At 43.4% G+C, this 19,855-nt stretch overlaps 1 protein-coding gene across 4 annotated transcripts; it reads left to right on the forward strand.

The window, feature by feature from the left end:
* Nucleotides 1-379: 379 nt before the first annotated feature.
* chd4b (chromodomain helicase DNA binding protein 4b) lies at nt 380-18,874 on the forward strand. Of its 4 annotated transcripts, none has more exons than XM_027289701.1 (40): nt 380-699; nt 944-1,204; nt 1,706-1,830; nt 2,749-3,003; nt 3,112-3,227; nt 3,316-3,415; nt 3,553-3,763; nt 3,989-4,110; nt 4,219-4,342; nt 4,533-4,705; nt 5,257-5,502; nt 5,742-5,945; nt 6,039-6,250; nt 6,589-6,720; nt 6,810-6,909; nt 7,119-7,310; nt 7,688-7,888; nt 8,080-8,217; nt 8,370-8,491; nt 8,606-8,779; nt 8,906-9,047; nt 9,159-9,408; nt 9,512-9,636; nt 9,745-9,837; nt 9,933-10,074; nt 11,005-11,174; nt 11,443-11,617; nt 12,843-12,929; nt 13,887-13,978; nt 14,076-14,209; nt 14,365-14,509; nt 14,596-14,752; nt 14,944-15,026; nt 15,129-15,384; nt 15,463-15,519; nt 15,657-15,827; nt 15,938-16,046; nt 16,537-16,669; nt 16,772-16,967; nt 17,644-18,874. In XM_027289701.1, exons 2-40 carry the CDS (start codon nt 1,141-1,143, stop codon nt 17,844-17,846), a joined length of 5,931 nt encoding a protein of 1,976 aa, XP_027145502.1. In that variant the 5' UTR covers nt 380-699; nt 944-1,140; the 3' UTR covers nt 17,847-18,874. The 4 variants fall into 4 exon arrangements, with proteins under 4 accessions (XP_027145502.1, XP_027145503.1, XP_027145500.1 ...); XM_027289702.1 differs by having other exon boundaries at nt 4,536-4,705; XM_027289699.1 differs by having other exon boundaries at nt 381-699; nt 11,443-11,629.
* The last annotated feature ends 981 nt before the right edge of the window (nt 18,875-19,855 follow it).

The following is a 19,855-nucleotide window of genomic DNA, read 5'->3' on the forward strand; positions in this document are numbered from 1 at the left end:
TGACTGGTGTTTTTTTTCTTCTCTTTTTAGGAGTTGTATATTATGGGATGTATGCTGCTGCTACTGCTTCAGAGTATTATGGTCTGTTTCGAGGAGTGAAAAAGGGAGGGGTGGAGTGGTGGTGGTGGGGGGGTGTCACCATGACAACGGGGTTGCTAAGGGGGCTGGGACTACTAGTGGAAAAGGGGAAGGAGAAGTGTGCATGCAATGAGCCTGGTGCATGCATGTCTAGTAGTGTGGGTAGTGTACGTGCGTACGTGCGCGCGCGTGTGCGTGCACTCGCACTCGCGCGCGTGTTGGAGGGGGGTGGGGGCAGGCTTGAGTATTATGGTCTGTCCGTTGCTGAGGTAACTATGCAGAGTCCTGTGTGAGTGTGGGAGGGGTGGTGGGGGGGAGAGAGATTATTATGGGATGTCTGCCCCCTTTGTGTGTTTGTGAGGATGTTAGCTAAGCTCTGCCTGTAAGGCGACAGGGAGCAACGTGTTTTGGGTCATCTGACGGCTCTTTTTATTTTATTATTTTATTTTTTTGTAATTATTGATTCAAACCGGGGTTTAATGAATGAACACTAAATGACAACAACTGCCGCACAAACAGCTTGAACCGTGAGAGAGAGAGGGAGCACACCTCGACCCGGGACAATTACACACACACACACAGACACACACACACACTACTGTAAGTTTCTAACGTGACAAGGTAAGCGTTTGAACGCTTCAACTTTTTCTTTGATGTGTGTGTTTTGATGTCAGATTTTTTTAAAGGATGCCACACTTTAACTTCATTGACTCCCGTGTTAGGAAGAATACCTGCCGATAATTGTCAAGGCATAGATAATCTCCAACTTGTTTGAGCACACGCAGGTGTCCAAGTAGATAATAATAATAAGAAATAAGCATCAATGCCATTATTATTATTATTATTATTTTTTCCTTTCTTCCAGCACCCACCACCTCCACCACACACCCCCTCCCTCCCTCCCTCCCCCCTTCCTGGACACCCCCGGTCCATTCTCCAACAGTCCCACGTCATTTTCCCTCCCTCGCCGACCGAGGAGCAAGGTTTTAAGGGGGGATTAATTCGACCAGCAAGAAATAAAATTAAAAAAACAACAAACAAAAAAAAACGCTGAGGGGGAAAATGTCGGCCAGCGAGGATGAGAGGGAAGACTTTGGAGCCGCGGACGAGCACTCACTTCTCCACGGTAAGCTCGCCGTTTTCCCCCCGTCAGGAGAAGAAGGTCCATCTCTCTGTCACTTGAGCTCGCCGAGGCTAACGTTAGCTCGAGCTAGGAGCAGTCGGCTCGGGCCGTCCGTCAGAGATTAGTTAGCTAACTTATCGAGCATGTGTTGATAGTTTTTCTTTCTAAAAATGTCACCCCCCCCTCCTCCTCTCCCGTGTCTTAAACCCCAGCGTGTGTCTGCTTGAGTGCGGGCATGAACTGTCAAAGTTTTAAGGACGAGAGACAACAAGACAAGTTTGAACCTGTGCTGTTGTGGCATTCATGTGTGTGTGCGTGCGTGCACGAGCATTTGCCAGGTCGTGCCAGTGCGCGCGGGCAGCTCTTTTTTTTTTTTCTCTTCCTGTGGCCTGCAGCAGTGCCTCCTGTCCATGCACGTGTGTGTGTGCGTGTGTGTGTGTGTGTGTGTGCGTGCACGGTCTTCTCCTCCTTTGCTAATTAAAAAGCATGCATGTCACCCTGCAGGTGAGGACGAGCCGGAGGATGCTGTGTCTGATGTAGACGAGATACCCAAGTCAAAGAAGAAGAAGAAAGCCAAGAAGAGCAGCCGAGAGAACAGGAGCAGCAAGAGGCAGAGACCCATCAGAGAGGTTAGTTTGTTTTTGTTTTTTTCGCCCAAACTTTTCATGCTGAAATAAAATTATTGTGTGTTGTGTATTGATTTGACCCTGTCAACTCACCGCATGCGGTTACAACTGTGGGGCAGTTTATTACCTGCCTAATAGTGCGCACTAAAACACTTATAAGGGGACTCCTGTGAGTCATTGGGCTCAGTTTAGGACCCGCAGTTCTAGAGGACGTTCACAAAACATCCCAAAGTGATGGATTTTTGCAACAACCGTGAAAAAGATGCATTCATCATAATTACTGTTGAAATATGATGTAATTGATATATAAGGGGTTAGGGTTAAAACTAGAGCGATGAGTACGTTTTCTGAAATTAGGGCGGCAACTAACAATTGCTTTTTGTTGTTGTTATTGATTTATTATATTGTAAAATATCTGTAAGTAATCTATAATGCATAGAGCTTAGGATGACACATTCAAAATGCTTGATTTGATCTGACAGTCCAAAGCCCAGATATAATCAGTTTACAGTGATATAATATGATGTGACATAGAGAGTGATTGGTCGATTAGTTGACAAAGAGAAGAATTAATTGTGAATTATTTGGATCAATTCAACATTTTTAGGGAATAACTCCCCTGTGTCAAATTTGGTTTCCATAGTCAATGACAGTAAAATGTTACACAAAATATTAATTTATTATTACAACAATTGTCAACTAATTTCATGTCAATCAACCGATAGTTTTAGGGACTGATTGGGAACCATGCTCTGTTGAGGGCTTCCCCCGTCTCGATAGAGTGGCATGATTATGACTACAAATCAAATAAAAACAATGATACGTGTATATACTGTCTATTACAATTGATATGATATGTATATAAAAAGTAAATAAGCACCAGTGTCTGTGTAATTTAGAAAGTGACTCTGTGTTTTGCAGGAGTTGCCAGTCAGCTCCCCGGAGCACCTGATTGGAGTGGAAGCAGCAGAGAGAGATGCAGATGAGGGAGGTGTGCGGTCAGAGAGTGAAGGAAGTGATTATGCCCCCGGGAGGAAAAAGAAGAAACGCTCGAGCTCTGCTAAAGAGAAGAAGAAAGGCGGTGCGGCAGCTGAGAAAGGAGGCTCATCCAGCTCAAAGAGCAAACGCAAAGATCCGGAACCAGAAGATGACGACGACGATGATGACGATTGCCAGGTAAAACCTGATTCAGACTTTAGAGTGGATAAATAATTACTTCAGGGCTAACATGGTAAACTAACCTCCCCTTGACTGTTCCTTTTAATCCCTCTCCTCCTGCCTCAGCCTAAAAGCTCCACCCAGCTGCTCGAGGCCTGGGGCATGAAAGACATTGACCATGTCTTCACTCAGGAAGACTACAGCTCCCTCACTAACTACAAGGCCTTCAGCCAGTTTGTCAGGTGAGGAATCGTTGTTTGCCTCTACCTCATTATTAATGTATGAAAGTATAAATAACCACTATATTTCTTGTAAATTGTATGTCCTTAGGCCTTTAATTGCAGCCAAGAACCCCAAAATCGCTGTGTCCAAGATGATGACTTTAATGATGGCTAAGTGGAGAGAATTCAGCACCAACAACCCTCTGAAGGTATTGCAATTATGAACAAGGTTGGGACGTCTGACCTGTAATGAATGAGATTTGTCATTCATAATCGCTGACCTCTAGTGTGTTTGACAGTAGAGATCAGAGTTTCTCACTATGTGCTCTCTGTCCCCCCTTCGAAGGGTTGCGCCACTGCCAATGCAGCCCTGGCAGCTGCCAATGTGGCTGCAGCTGTGGAGAACATGGTGGTGGCAGGGACAGACGGAGGGGCAGAGCCCAGTACTACCGCTTCACCCGCACCTGCTCCTACCCCTGCCACTGCTCCAACACCTGCTGCAGCCCCGGCAGCCCCAGCACCTCCACTCCGCAAGGCCAAGACCAAAGAGGGCAAAGGTAAAGTAGGACAAATGTGGAACATTAATATTGGGCTTAACATGAAGAGGAACTTATCTGAACTTTGATTTTGTTCAGAAAGAACAAAATAGTTTTCTCATTCTGTTATTGTGTTGACTGCTAATTTAACATTTTACAAGCTGCTTATTATTTTATATTATATATTATATTATATACTTATTAAATATTTTTCTTCATTAAACTTTAATCTCTGTGTTCTCTCAGGTCCAAATGCTCGCAAGAAGTCTAAGCCCACATCTAAGCCTCCGTCGAAACCCAAACCTAAGAAGGTGGCTCCACTCAAGATCAAATTAGGGGGCCTCAGCAGCAAGAGGAAGCGCTCCTCTGTAAGATACCTTTGGTCTCAACTTACTTTCTTGTTTTACAGTTTGATAATGTACTACAATGTAACCATGCATCTTGTTATTAATGTCCTCTCTCTCACTGTTTCCCAGAGTGATGAAGATGAGCCCGATGTTGACAGTGACTTTGATGACGGAAGTTTCTCCGTGTCAGATGGCTCCAACCGCAGCAGTCGTCCTAAGAAGAAACCCAAGAGTGCAAAGAAAAAAAAGAAAGGTTGGCGTGGAGTTATTACTAAAATAAAAAAAAGTCTCTTCTTTTATGTGTACATCAGCGCTGAACAAATGTTTAAGAACAGACTATAGCTTCATACAAGAGATTTTGTTAAAGTCAAGGCCAATACGAAGGCCGTGGCCTGCTCTCTGAATCTCATTTTGTCTCATTTTCTGTGGACACGTTCTCCCAGTAGAGACGGAAGAAGGCGACGGCTATGAGACAGACCATCAGGACTACTGTGAGGTGTGCCAGCAGGGAGGGGAGATCATTTTGTGTGACACCTGTCCCAGAGCTTATCACATGGTCTGTCTGGATCCTGACATGGAGAAAGCACCCGAGGGCAAATGGAGCTGCCCACACTGTGTGAGTACCGTAAGCTCATCTCTCACTCAGTGCTGTGCAGAGAAGGCCATTATGTTGTATGTTAGAGAAGATTGGGTCTGATACCTGCAGTATGAAACGTCAGGACAACAATTACACCTGTCTGTATAACACTGTTGCGATCACGGGTAGAAAGTTGAGAAATCGACTTAAAAAGTGATTTTTAGTCATTTTTTCTCTTCTCTTTGTCTTCTCCTGCCCCCCCCAACCCTTTTGCTCATGTTCCCGTCTATCCTCTCCTTTCCCCCCCCCCCCCATCCCCCATTTCCTCTCTTTGCCCCTCCCCTCACACTCCCGCCCATCTTCCCTTCACACGCAAACATGCACACGCACACGCACGCAATGCACACCACCACCGCCCCCCCTCTCCTGGTGCTCTTGAAAATCACCCCACACCCCCCCTTCCTTTTACTCCGTTCCGCATACCTTCCCTGCCTGCCTGTCTGCCCTCCTCCTCCTCCTCCTCCTCCTCCTCCTCCTCTCCCCCCTCACACACACACGCCACTTCCCTCTGTCTGTAATTCTGCCACCAGGAGAAGGAGGGGATCCAGTGGGAAGCCAGGGATGATCTGTCTGAGGCCGAAGGAGAGGACGAGGAAGACAGGAGAGATGAAGGAGTGGAGGAAGAAGACGACCACCACATTGAATTCTGCCGGGTGTGCAAAGATGGAGGGGAGCTGCTTTGCTGTGACACCTGCCCCTCCTCCTACCACATCCACTGCCTCAACCCTCCTCTCCCTGAAATCCCCAACGGAGAATGGATCTGCCCCCGCTGCAAGGTGAGCGCTGTGCACTGGTGCATACGAGTCTGCGCGTGCATGTACTCATGTGGGTGTGCGTGTGGGACACAGATCACATGTTGTGCACGCCTACAGTGTTTCAGATAAATCACGGCATTCTTTTAGTTTTTATTCTGCTAATTATCAAGTTCTAACAAATAAATAATGCAATTTTTAAAATTCATTATAAGTGGCAAATTGCTGATTATTATCATCTCCCCTCCCCTGCTTCCTAACAGTGTCCACCGATGAAGGGCAAAGTCCAAAAGGTTCTAACATGGCGATGGGGAGAGCCGCCAGCTCCCACGCCTGTCCCTCGGCCTGCTGACCTCTCTGCTGATGCTCCTGATCCTCCGCCACTGGCGGGCCGCAGGGAGAGGGAGTTCTTTGTCAAATGGTGCAATATGTCCTACTGGCACTGCTCCTGGGTGCTGGAGCTACAGGTACCGCACATTATCTGAAACTCAGTCCACCTGTAGTTGTAGTCATATTTTTCTGTGCACTTCCCTCACTACCTACTTGCTGCTCGTCCTCAGCTGGAGCTGAACTGCCAAGTGATGTTCCGTAACTACCAGAGGAAGACAGACATGGATGAACCACCGCCTGTGGATTTTGGAGGTGAGGGTGATGAAAATAAAAGCACCAAGAGGAAGAACAAGGATCCTCTGTTTGTCCACATGGAGGAGGAGTTTTACCGCTATGGAGTCAAAATGGAGTGGCTGATGATCCACCGCATCCTCAACCACAGGTAGGACACATAATCTCATAAAAAAACACAGCTGACCTATAAAAAGTTAGTAAATATAATTTGCTCTGTGGATGTGGAACCATCAGACTGAACTAGTATTTCAGTCTTAATATTGCTGTTTTAGCAGGCATGGTACTGATGTGCATGGTTGGAGTTACTGCTTCATGTATTTTTCATAATTACTAATTAGAATAACTGAAATAATATATAAGAGAAAGATTAGTAAGAATATCATGTTGACAAAGATAATTCATTGTGTTTATACAGAAATGTATGTTCTGGTAACAGTGCTTTATCATAACTCCATCTTTCCTCTTGTTTTTTTGTTTTCATGGTAGTGTTGATAAAAAGAACAACGTACATTACTTGATCAAATGGAGAGATCTGCCCTATGACCAGTCAACCTGGGAGAGCGAAGACATGGACATCCCTGAGTTTGACACCTACAAACAGACATACTGGAATCACAGGTATGCAGAGATTCCCCCCAAAAAAGATCAGACAGTTCTTCTTGTGCCGTACGTGAATGCAGTTGAAAGTGTTTTTATTTTTTTTTAAGAGAGTTGATGGTGGGTGAAGAAGGCAGACCTGGTAAGAAGCTGAAGAAGGCAGTCAAAGTCAAGAAGGCAGAGCGACCACCTGCTAATCCTGTTGTCGATGTAAGTAAAAAAACAAAACAAAAACTTTCTTTCTAAACACCTTTCTGGTTATTACGAAACTGATCCATATATAGTTTTTGTGGTAGACTAATGGTTTATTTCTGATGAAATGAGGCATCGCTGTTGAGTGTATTCCCTTTGGCAGAATAAAAATAGCCTGAATCAGGACAGATGTAGAATTGATATTCTTCTTGGTTTCTTCCTTCCAGCCCACTATCAAGTTTGATCGGCAGCCCGACTACCTGGACAGCACTGGAGGCACTCTGCATCCCTACCAGCTGGAGGGGTTGAACTGGCTGAGGTTTTCTTGGGCTCAGGCCACAGACACAATTTTGGCTGATGAAATGGGTTTAGGCAAGACTGTGCAGACTGCTGTCTTTCTCTACTCATTGTACAAGGAGGTAAGAACAGTAAATGATATAATTGTCGTATGCTAAACTGTTGTGGAGTATAAAATGTTTTTTTATAAGTTCCAGACGCTGTTTTGTCAAGTCTGCCCTCCCCTGTCAATCAGTGTGAGTGGGTGGGGTTTCAGACATGCGACACACAGTAACTCTGTCCATTAAAGGGGAAGATTTCTAAGTGAGGAACTCTATCCTAAAGGCAGGGCAAGACAAATACAGTTACTGTAGTTTATTTAATAAACTACAGCTGTCCCTCAGAGTGTTTGCTGAATTCCTGATTGTCAGGTCAGCATTTGGAAAAAAAAGGCATGCCATGTAAATGCAGCTCTATAAATAACATCTTTACATGCAGGCTTTGTCTTCTGTTATCACAGGGTCACTCCAAAGGTCCCTTCCTGGTCAGTGCTCCCCTGTCCACCATCATTAACTGGGAGAGAGAGTTTGAGATGTGGGCACCTGACATGTACGTGGTGACCTATGTAGGGGACAAAGACAGCAGAGCTGTCATCAGAGAGAACGAGTTCTCCTTTGAGGGAAATGCCATCCGAGGTGGGAAGAAAGCATCTAAGATGAAGGTAAGGAAAAAGTAGACCATTGATAGGAAATAGTGATTGATTTGGTGCCCTGGATACTAGCACTTGCTGTCCTGTATAGTATATTACCGGTGGAAACAACTACTTTCAGCCCTACTGATTCTGTTTCTACTAGTTTCTCTGTTTGGCAGCTTAACTAATGTCCCCTCTCTCTCTCTCTCTGTGCTTTACAGAAAGACTCAACGGTCAAGTTCCACGTCCTGCTGACATCCTATGAGTTGATTACCATTGACCAGGCTGTGCTTGGCTCCATTGAGTGGGCCTGTCTGGTTGTGGACGAGGCTCACCGACTCAAAAACAACCAGTCCAAGGTAATAACATAGAGTACTTTGTAGAAGTGGTTGTTTGTCTTATAATTCTGATCATCAAAAAGTTGTTTGTGGATGTACATCTGCATTACAGCATATTATTGTGTTTGTATTGTGAAGATATAATATTTTTTTCCTCTGCCTGCTGTTTTTAGTTCTTCCGAGTGTTGAACAACTACCCGCTACAACACAAGCTGCTGCTAACTGGCACTCCCCTTCAGAACAACCTGGAGGAGCTCTTCCACTTGCTGAACTTCCTGACCCCAGAGAGATTCAAGTCAGTAGCCCCATATGTGGATGCAGGCTATGTGGCTGCATTGCAGATATGAAAACACCCACACTTACCCTATTTTTATGTTGTTTTCTCTCTTTTTTTTTTTTCGTTTTGCAGCAACCTGGAAGGATTTCTGGAGGAGTTTGCCGACATTGCCAAAGAGGACCAGATCAAGAAGCTCCATGACATGCTGGGACCCCACATGCTCAGGAGGCTGAAGGCTGATGTTTTCAAACACATGCCTTCAAAGACTGAGCTCATTGTTCGAGTAGAGCTGAGCCCCATGCAGAAGTAAGCTAAGAGACGGATTTGTAGCAGTATATTTTAACAGCCGTAAAAGTATGAAAACTTAAAGCAGTCTACATATTGAAGACTGTTGATGGGCATTATTTTTAACATTTCTTTGTTGTTACCCAGGAAATACTACAAGTTCATCCTCACACGCAACTTTGAGGCCCTGAACACTCGTGGTGGAGGAAACCAAGTCTCTCTGCTCAACGTGGTGATGGACCTGAAAAAATGCTGCAATCATCCCTACCTCTTTCCTGCAGCCGCCACAGTACGATCAAAGTCTTTTCACACATTCATATGGGAACAGACTGTTTCTTCTGCGGGTGCATGTCGTACGAAATGCAAACAGTTCATTCAGATTTCTTCTCTGGATTTGTAGGAGGCCCCCAAACTTCCAAATGGCATGTATGAGGGCAATGCTCTGACCAAGTCTTCAGGAAAACTGATGCTGCTCCAGAAGATGATGAGGAAGCTGAAGGAGGGGGGCCACAGGGTTCTGGTCTTCTCCCAGATGACCAAAATGTTGGACCTGCTGGAGGACTTCCTGGAAAACGAGGGGTACAAATATGAGAGGATTGATGGAGGAGTCACCGGCAACTTGAGACAGGAGGCCATCGACCGCTTTAATGGTGAGACTTTTACATACTGTTTGTATTGCCTAAACACAGCTGCTGTGGTATGCTATTGGTGTTCTAACTTTCTGTCTCTTTGCTTCTTTTTCTGTTGTTGTAGCTCCCGGTGCTCCCCAGTTTGCATTCCTCCTCTCTACCAGAGCTGGTGGTTTGGGCATCAATCTGGCCTCTGCTGACACCGTCATCATCTACGATTCTGACTGGAACCCTCACAATGATATCCAGGTATGCAAACCCTACACCGCACAACCACATCAGTATGTTTGCTTATTTGTTTGTTTTTATTTGAATGACAGGTGATCATGTTGTTTTTTTCATGCATGTGTTTTGTAGGCGTTCAGCAGAGCTCACCGTATTGGCCAGAACAGGAAAGTGATGATTTACCGCTTCGTTACCAAAGCTTCTGTGGAGGAGAGGATCACACAGGTGTGTAAAAAAGGAACACGGCAAGAAATCACACACTGACTATGTCAGGATTCTGTGATCACCTGCTCATCACTCGTTTTACTTACCTCTACCAGGTAGCAAAGAAGAAGATGATGCTCACCCATCTGGTGGTGCGACCCGGTCTCGGATCCAAGACGGGCTCCATGTCCAAGCAGGAGCTCGATGACATCCTCAAGTTTGGAACTGAAGAGTTGTTCAAGGATGAAATCGGCGAAGGTGAGTCAACTTTAACCCCATGACCCCATGCGCCTATTTTTAATCATTTACCTTTTATGTCCATCTGCATTTCCCTATAAACATTTTTCAAGCCTTTAAAGGGCCACCAGATAATTTGAGTGTTGAAAAAAAAAAAGAGGTGCTATGACTCATTTGTCATCTGAGGTCAGCAGTGAGTCAGATTTGATCCAGATTTGACCGCTCAGATTCATCTACACCAGGGGTCTGCAAAACCCTTTTGACATTTAAAATGACACGGGATGCAACGTTTTTTTTTTTATTACATTTAATGAAGGACTGCAGAGAGAGACAAAAAAATTAGGCAACATTTCTGCATGAAACAAAAACATTCTGAGCAACAACAACAACAAAAAAAACCCGGTCACCCTTAGTAGGCCAAAGTTCAAGTTAACTACTTAATGTCTATTTGAGTCCTTCTTGTATTTATGAAAAACCGTCAAACTTAAATTATCCACCGGCAGCAAACGAAAAAAATGCCGTCTTCTTTCTGTGTGCCGTCATCCTTTTACTGGAGCGTGCAGTTGGCTGTCAGCCTGAATAATAAAAGGACTATTTCACTGAACGATTAAGAAATATGAATATGCAAAATAATAGGCAGTTAAAATATTTATCATACTTAGTTAATGTGATTTCTGCTCCTGAGCCTCAGCGCACAGCGTGTGCAGGTCAGGATTACAGACCCATGGTCTACACCAAAGTTGTTGTTTGAAACATTTAACCTAAATTGGATAGGTTTTACTAACTTTAATGTTCTGTAGTTTAAAGAGGAAGAGGTTGAAAATGGGAAGAGATGGAGGTGGAATGATCACGCCACCGGTGGGATGTCTGATGTCTAATGTGACAGATGGTACAGGGAGTAAATGTGGTTTCTACTTCCTTCCTTTTTAACTTGACTTATTCTCCTTTCAGGGGACAACAAGGAGGATGACAGCAGTGTGATTCACTACGATGACCACGCAATTGACCGTTTGCTAGACAGGAACCAGGATGCCACAGATGACACTGAGCTGCAGAGCATGAACGAATATCTCAGCTCCTTTAAAGTGGCCCAGTATGTGGTCAAAGATGAAGATGACGAGGTATGAGTTTGTTTACAAAGTGTCTCTATGAATATATAATTTAATATATCCAGAAAGGCCCTGAAATTGTTGCATCTTAGTCTTAAGTGCAGCTTCAGACAAAGACTGAGCTTTGACCTAGATCTAGCATGCTTCCTTGGGTTGAGTTTATTTTTTAGTTTGAATGCCATAAAAGGTTAGTCATCTTTAAAAAGCTAACATAAAGCACAGACTTTATGTGCGTTCTTAATATATATCATATTAATTCCTCTTCCCTTTGTTTGAGAAGGAGGAGGTGGAAAGGGAAGTGATCAAGCAAGAGGAAAGTGTTGATCCTGATTACTGGGAGAAGCTGCTGCGTCACCACTACGAGCAGCAGCAGGAAGATCTTGCCCGAAATCTGGGCAAAGGCAAAAGAACTCGAAAGCCAGTCAACTACAATGACGGCTCCCAGGAGGACCGAGGTATAAGACAGGGTACAGAACAATATATAATGCAACCTCTTCTTGTGTGTGCGTGCTGTGCGGTGCTGTTTGTTTGTGTGGTGTTGGTGTAAACATGGCATTTGTGTTTTGTGTCTTGAGATTAGGCATAGAAACATGTTAGTCATGTGGGAATTGCAGACCAAACATGCTTAAAACTATTTAAAAAAAGAGGACAGTCTCATATAGGAATGTTACAAAGTTGTCTGGGTAAATAAATAAAAAAAAAACAGAATAAGAATAAGAGCTTATATAAAGAGAATAAAGAGCTTTTCCAGCTAATTTAGTAATCCTGCTTTATGAGATAAGTGAACACAAAATAACCAGAATAAGACTGAGTGAAATTGTTGTTGAGGTCCTATTGTAAACATAATCCACGCCAGTTACAGAAAACTATTCCAAAAAGGTAATGATAATACAGTACGACTGTTTGCTCTGCTGGTTTCATTGTTACCACCCAGAGAATGAGGTGCAGTAGCAGATTTTGCAGGATAGAAAGCAAGCCAGCATCAGAACACGTGTAGGGTACAGAGTTTGCTGATTCACTTGCAGGCATTTTGCTTAAGTGTGTGTTTAAGGACTGACGACAGCCAACCATTGCATTTGTAATGAACATAGCCTCTGGGCATTGTTCAAATCTGTAAGGAGAATAGATCATTAATTTCTAATTTGTAAAGATTCAATATTATTATATTGCACAAAAAGATGCATATTTGCAGTAAAAGTCTGGCAATTAAGTAAACCCAACATGTTAAATTTTACTGATGAAAACTATTAAATATTCTCTCCCCCTCCTTCCCTCTTCGGTGACTGGAGCTAAGTGAGTAAAGTGAATACAGGTTTACAAGGACAGCAGCAGCAGCAGCAGACTATTAAAAGATATTTACTAAAAATGTATTTATGGAAACTGAAATAAAGTAAAACAGGTCCTTAGCCAAATAGTATACTAAACTCATGGTGTGATCGAACTCACACAAGCTAAGAATAAACTCTTCCTTTCTAGTCAGAGTTAAATGATGAAACTATTCTCTTGTTCATTTTGATTGTGCCTCTGAAGCAGTGGCTCCCCCTCCTGGCTAAAAGCCTGGTTGACGTCAATTTAATGAGACTGCAGCTGCACAAGGAGTTTGGATGTACTTGATCTCGATAAGATTCAGCCCAGGCATTTTCTCCCATCTCAACATATCTCCGTCTGTGGTCTCTTTAGACTGGCAGGAGGATCAGTCTGATAACCAGTCGGACTACTCTGTGGCCTCGGAGGAAGGCGATGAGGACTTTGATGAACGAAGTGAAGGTATAGTTCACTGCTGCTCAGTATGTGTGAGTGTGCTCGACTACTAATGCATCCACTCTTAGATAGATATAAGTGTTTCAGTTGTCAGTCATTGAGATGTATTTAAGTTTAAGATTTGGTCCCAGTAATGCCTGAGAGATGGCGGTAGACCTTCCCGCTAATAAGGAGTCTCTACTGTTTGAGCCGCGGTTCGTTCATCCACTAACATCCTTCAAACCATCTCTACAGATGCTTATTCAGATTCAGATGACAGCTATGATATCATCATTGACAACGTCTACAGAAGCTCCCGAAACAGCCCTTGTCACTGCATCATCTGCATGGAGCGTAGTGAGGCAAGAAAAGACAGAAAGAGAAAGAAAAGGGAAGAGAAGAGAAGGAAAAATGCACAGAAACATGAAAAGAAAATTAAAATCAAAGGGCTCTCGGCCGGCTGAACTTTCTACTACTTGCACTTTAAAGAGATTGTGTTCATATTAACTGTTAATGAAGTTGTTTCAAGATCTTTTCCAGAACAATTGATTTTCTTTCTTTAAGTTGACATAAATGTCATTTTATTCTGTATTTAATTTGTAAGCGAGAAAGAATGTACATGTTTTGTATTGATTTGTGTTTTGGTTTTTATTTAATTCTACCTCTGTTACGTTAAGTGTCATTAAATTAAGTATACAACATTACTGCTTTCAGTTGTAAATGTTCTGAAAGCGCTTCGAGAAGAAGCATTTAATGTAGAGGTGCCGAGAAATTGTGACGAGGGACAGCTTCAGCAGGATCAGAGTGTGCCGTGATGAGCCGTAAGTGGAACTTCACAGAGAAACTTTAGGATGTTAAGAACACACACGATACATCAACATTCAGTTTGATTTCTTCTTTCATTTTCATGGCTTCAGTGAAACGTCATTGTCTGTGAACGTGCACTGAATCTCCGATGGACTAACTGTATTGATTTTGTTTTAGCTAATGCCCGCAGACCAAACCGTAAAGGGCTGAGGAACGATCGGGACAAACCTCTGCCGCCACTGTTGGCCAGAGTGGGCGGGAACATCGAGGTGAGTTCCTACAGATGAAAAATTGCTTGGCACAAAAAGAGAAGCAAAGATAAATGCTTTCTGTTCTTTCTTTTAAACATTTTTTTTTAACTGTCAGGTTTTGGGCTTCAATGCACGACAGAGGAAGGCTTTCCTGAATGCAGTGATGCGTTATGGGATGCCTCCACAGGATGCTTTCACCAACCAGTGGCTGGTCAGAGACCTCCGAGGGAAGTCTGAGAAAGAATTCAAGTGAGTGTCAATGTGACCTTTTCTGCTTGCTTGAATATTAAACCTCAATACACAGAGCATCGTATCTCTGGGCTGTTAGTTGTAAGAAACCTCTTAATGCTTGAATCTGGTTTCCGGTCACATCCCTCCACCTTCTCCTTCACACGTGTTCGTAGGGCCTACGTGTCTCTGTTCATGCGTCACCTTTGTGAGCCGGGGGCTGACGGAGCTGAGACCTTTGCAGATGGCGTGCCACGCGAGGGTTTGTCAAGGCAACATGTGCTCACCCGTATTGGTGTGATGTCACTTATAAGGAAAAAGGTATTGTTTACCTGTAAGAAATGTTATATAATACAGTTATTTAATCGCTGGGTTACGAGCTGATAGTTTCACATGTTCATTCACAGGTGCAGGAGTTTGAGCATGTGAACGGTCAGTGGTCAATGCCCTGGATGGCAGAGCTAGAGGAGAACAAAAGGGCTGCAGCTTTGGCTGCAGGTGAAGACCCAAAGACTCCTTCTACTGGGACCCCTGCAGACACACAGCCCAACACCCCTGTCCCAGGTACATACACACACCACACACACACACACACACATGCACACACACATATTACAGACACGTGTACTGTTTACTGTATGTATGATATGACTATGAAACACATTTTTTTGGATTATTCCACAATTAAACTTCAAAAAAGTCATCAGAGAGAGGGTTTGCATATCTGTTATTTACATGTGTGTTCTTTTTTTCAGAGGATTTGTCTAAATCAGAGGACAGGGACGACATGAAGAAAGAAGGTGAGGATGGCAAAGGAGTCAAGAAGGATGATCCAGAGGTAAATTCTGCTTTTATATCATATCTCACCCATTTTTTGTTGTCAGTACTGTCTAATAAGTTTTAAGCAGCAACATAATTGAATTTGCTATCTTACCCCTAGATTATTGAAATCCCAGATGAGTCTGAAAAATCCCCTGCCATTGATAAGAAAGAAGGAGAGCTAGACTCTGCTGCAGGGAAGGAGGAGAAAGAGAAGGAGACAGGAAATGGAGATGAAGGCAGAGAGAAGGAGGTCGAAGACCTGACCAAGGACAAAGAAGAAAAGGACAAGACTTCGGACATGGACAAAGACACTCCTGAGGTCAAGGGTGAAGGTTCAGAGGGCAAGGCGGACTCAGAGGAGGACAAGTCTAAAGGTGAGGCAGGTGTCTAAACTGTTTTCTGTTGTCTCGTTTCCTTTATTTTCTGTCATTTTAAAAGTTATTTTGTTTCAGCTGAGGATATAAAAGATGAGAAGATGGACACCAGTTCGCCTACAGATGAAAAGAAAGGTGTGTACATGTCACGCTTGACACGAAATGTTTAAAGTTAGGCAAAATGTCTAAATCTAAATATACTGAATTGCATTTCAACAATTGTCTCCACCATGAGAGGGTGTCTTGAGTTTGTTTCTGTTGTTTCCTCGCAGAGCAAAAAGAAGAGAAGGACGGTGTGAAACCAGACGAGTCTGGCAAACTGCAGAACGGGGAGAACACCAAGGAAGGAGCAACAGCTGCGCCGGTGGTTAACGTCAGTGAAGAGAAGAAAAAAGCCACCAAGCAGAGGTTCATGTTCAACATTGCTGACGGAGGATTCACAGGTGGACACACACAAACGCGCACACACACACACACACACAAACACACTTTTCTTCTCTTCTCCTTTTTCTTTTTAGTTGCTGTCTTTTGACCTTTCTGCACTCTTTTCCAGAGCTTCACTCTCTGTGGCAGAATGAAGAGAGGGCAGCCACCGTCACCAAGAAGACCTTTGAGATTTGGCACCGTCGCCATGACTACTGGCTGCTGGCTGGCATCATACAGTATCCTTTCAAATGGACAGTTTCTTAGAGACACAGATCCTGTTCAGTTTTCAGGTGTGATTGCTGTTTTCTCATCAAAAAAATCAACTGCAATCTGGTTCTGACTTTAATAAAATTATATTTGCTGGTTTTGCTACTGCAAAAGAAAGCTGATATTTGTTGTTTTTGTTGCTCTAGACTTGAAAAAAAAAAAATTGATAGGATGAGTTTAGGTTTTGGGAAGTTAACTGTCATCGTTAGCTGACAGCATGAAGCATACCAAGACCGTGCTGCATTCTCAGCCCTTTGTTTCTTCCTCTATGGTTTTCTGTAATGAAAGAGAGAGGTGTTTGTGTGGGTTAAGAATTATTTTGATGCATTTGGAGGCCCAAGCTTGCAAATCAGGTTATGCAGTGATGAAGTAAAGTTATCCACGCACAATAATCATCATTTAAATTTATAATCCTCACGAGACAATAGTGTTGTTACACTTGACCTCGGCGTCTCTCAGACACGGCTATGCCCGGTGGCAGGATGTGCAGAACGATGTGAGGTTTGCGATCCTCAATGAGCCCTTCAAAGGGGAAATGAGCAGAGGAAACTTCCTGGAGATCAAAAACAAGTTTCTGGCCCGCAGGTTCAAGGTGAACTGAGCACGCTCACTGTTTCCCCTGTGTGTGTTTGTGTTTGTGTGAATGTGTTTCACATGTTGCATTTTGTGTTTGTTTTTTTTGTTTCCTGTATAGTTATTGGAGCAGGCTTTGGTGATTGAGGAACAGCTGCGCAGGGCGGCTTACCTGAACATGACAGAGGACCCGGCACACCCCTCCATGGCACTCAACACTCGCTTCAGTGAGGTGGAGTGTCTAGCCGAGTCCCACCAACACCTCAGCAAGGAGTCCATGTCTGGAAACAAGCCTGCTAATGCAGTTCTGCATAAAGGTAAAACATACAAATAGAATACACAAATAAACAATAAACAAAATGGTCATCCGAGAGAATTTTTTAAACATTTGGTACTGACATTTCAGTTTCCATTGACGCTTCTGAATGTGTGTTGTGTGTTGGCTGTCACTCTGATATTATCAGGAATAGAGAAAAGGGTACTATTATGTAAAGTATTTAAATATATATGGCTGAATTATAGTTGCTAACATAACCAAAAACAAACAGCAGGTGCAACGCTGTGGTTAAAACGACAGCAGCTTCCATTGAACAAGGGCAAGCTTTTCATTTCACATCTTAAGGAAATAAACACTACAACCACCTGTCAGTGTCAAAGTCCACTTTGAAGTTGTAGAAATGACTGCGTGCACAGTATGAGGGGGTGCAACAACTATTTACATAAACAAATTGTAACATTTAACATATAGAAGGTCAGAACATTGAAAAATGAAATGCTGTTTGTTTAGCTAGTTATATAATTTACAACTTTGTGGACTGCTGTTATCAGTCTGCTAGCCATGCTAGCTTCCACAATTCATGTTTACGACCTTGCCCACGCTATTTACTGTCTCCTACTTTACCCACACCACTGGATCTGGTTTGACAGCAGCTTAATGCAAAAACTGATTAAAAAACTAAAACAGTCCTTGCTTTCTACATGTTCTATTTCCAGTTCTCAAACAGCTCGAGGAACTGCTGAGTGACATGAAGGCTGACGTCACACGTCTCCCGGCGACCATCGCCAGGATACCTCCCGTTGCCGTGCGGCTGCAAATGTCCGAGAGGAACATCCTAAGCCGATTGGCCAGCCGGGGCCCCGAGGTCACTGCTCAGAACCAGTCACAGACCTCACAGCAGATGCAGGTACCGCGTTGACCAATCACCTCCCACGTTTCACTCTCAGTGACTGAGGCCAGTCGCTCTCACCTCACCGTCATGTAGCAGACGTCCTCCCCCTCTTCAACCACCATGTACAGCACAGTCAGGTTAGTCCTCCTCGTTCTGCACCCACCACCCACCTCCGGACTCAGAAGAGCATCAGCTGTGCTGCTGGACTTTGATTTAAAACGACTGGAACCGTAGATGTAGGATGGGAGTGAATGGAAGAATCGCTTCTTTCTGTGGCAGACTAGAGACAAGTCTTTCTCAGATTTAACTCCTGTAACCTGAACACTGTCGAACTGCAGGACGCTCCACTGACCTGTCCTGTTCTGTCTTTGCAGCAGGGTCAAACGTGTGTATGTAACTATATGTAACATGAAGCTGAAGAAGCTAGGCAGGAGAAGAAGCAGCATGTTTGGAGTATACTGGTGCTTTGTAGTAATTTTTTGGATTATTAAAGAATTCAAGGGATTTTATTGTGCTCATTTTCACCTTTAGAATATTGTGAAACTTTTTTTTAAAAGTCATTCAACTCTTAATATCCTCACCTGAATGTGTGTGTGTGTAGAGACAGAGAGAGAGTGTGTGTGAGTGAGAGAGTGTGTGTTTCCTATATGTATATATAAAATAGGGCATATTAATGTGCACCTCTACTGCAGAATGCCCCTGACACTGAGACACTGTTACAGTCACTTTTCTATCGGTCAGTCAGATACGTTACCTCTTCCTGCCTCCATCCCAAACCTCCACCTCTCTTGTCAGGTGACCCGATCCAGGATCAGTTCTCTGTGCATACGCCCCAACCAGCACCTCGACATTCCTTACTGCACCCTGGAAACTCTCCTGTATTTGCCCGAAACATGGACATGCAATAGCTCCGCAGCTTTTAGGTACATGGGATGGTTTTTAGATCGATGGCAATCTTAAGTTAATTTAATTTCTTACTGTCTGTCTGTTGTTATGTTGTTTTACATTATTGAATATTATTATTATGGTTACCACCTTGTTGTTTTTATCATTGTTGTTTGTTTTTATGGACTACAATAAAAAGTCAACAGTTTTTCAAGGTTTTTGTCCATTTTTTTTTTTTTTTTTTTATGTATTTTTAGCCACGTTAGCATCACAGCTCTGGGGATGTGTGACAGTCGAGCCACCGCTTGGATCCAGAAAGAAACATCTCAACAACAATCAGATTGATTATCTCCTCCAGAGTTGACTCCTGTTGTCTTCTGTGATCCTCTGATTTTTCCTCTAGCGCCACCAGCAGGTGGACATTTGCGGTTTGGGGTAAAATATCTCGACACCTAACTGGATGTATCGCCCTGAAACTTGTCTCAGACCTTCATGTTCTCCTCAGGGTGAATTGCAATCACTTTGGTGATCACCTAACGGCACCATCAGGTCGTCAGAAGTTTATGAAATAACTGCAAAAATAAATAAAATCCTATTAACCTCAGCTGCACATTTAGCAAATGTAAGCGTGACAAACTAAGAAAGTGAACATGGTAGACATTATACCATTATACTCATTATAAGCATGTTAGCATGCTGTTATCATTTAGTTCAAAGCACCACTGTGCATAAGTGCAGCCTCACAGGGCTGCTACCAGACCTCGTTCTAAGTAAGATATGTACAATTAATTGACTAATTAAAGGGAAAAAAGTTTCTTAATTGGATGTTGGATTATTGGCTACCAGAACAGCTTCAACACTCATTGCCATAGATTATTCCTGAGCTCGACTGCAGGGATGAACGCCATTCTTCCAAAAGATATTCACTCATTTGATGTTTTCATCTTTTCCACAGGTGTTCAACTGGATTGAGAGCTGGGGCCTGTGAGTGATAAATAAGAAATGTATAGAAAAGTCATGCTTGTGTCAAAGAGTCTGACAGCTGTTGGAATGAAGGACCTGTGGCAGCACTCCTTCTTACATGATGGGAGTAGCAGTCTGTTGCTGAAGTGCCCTGCAGTTATTTATTCAGGCTTTTTGTTTAATTGGTC

This window comes from Larimichthys crocea, chromosome XVI, assembly GCF_000972845.2.
Source record: "Larimichthys crocea isolate SSNF chromosome XVI, L_crocea_2.0, whole genome shotgun sequence".
Lineage (NCBI taxonomy): Eukaryota > Metazoa > Chordata > Actinopteri > Sciaenidae > Larimichthys > Larimichthys crocea.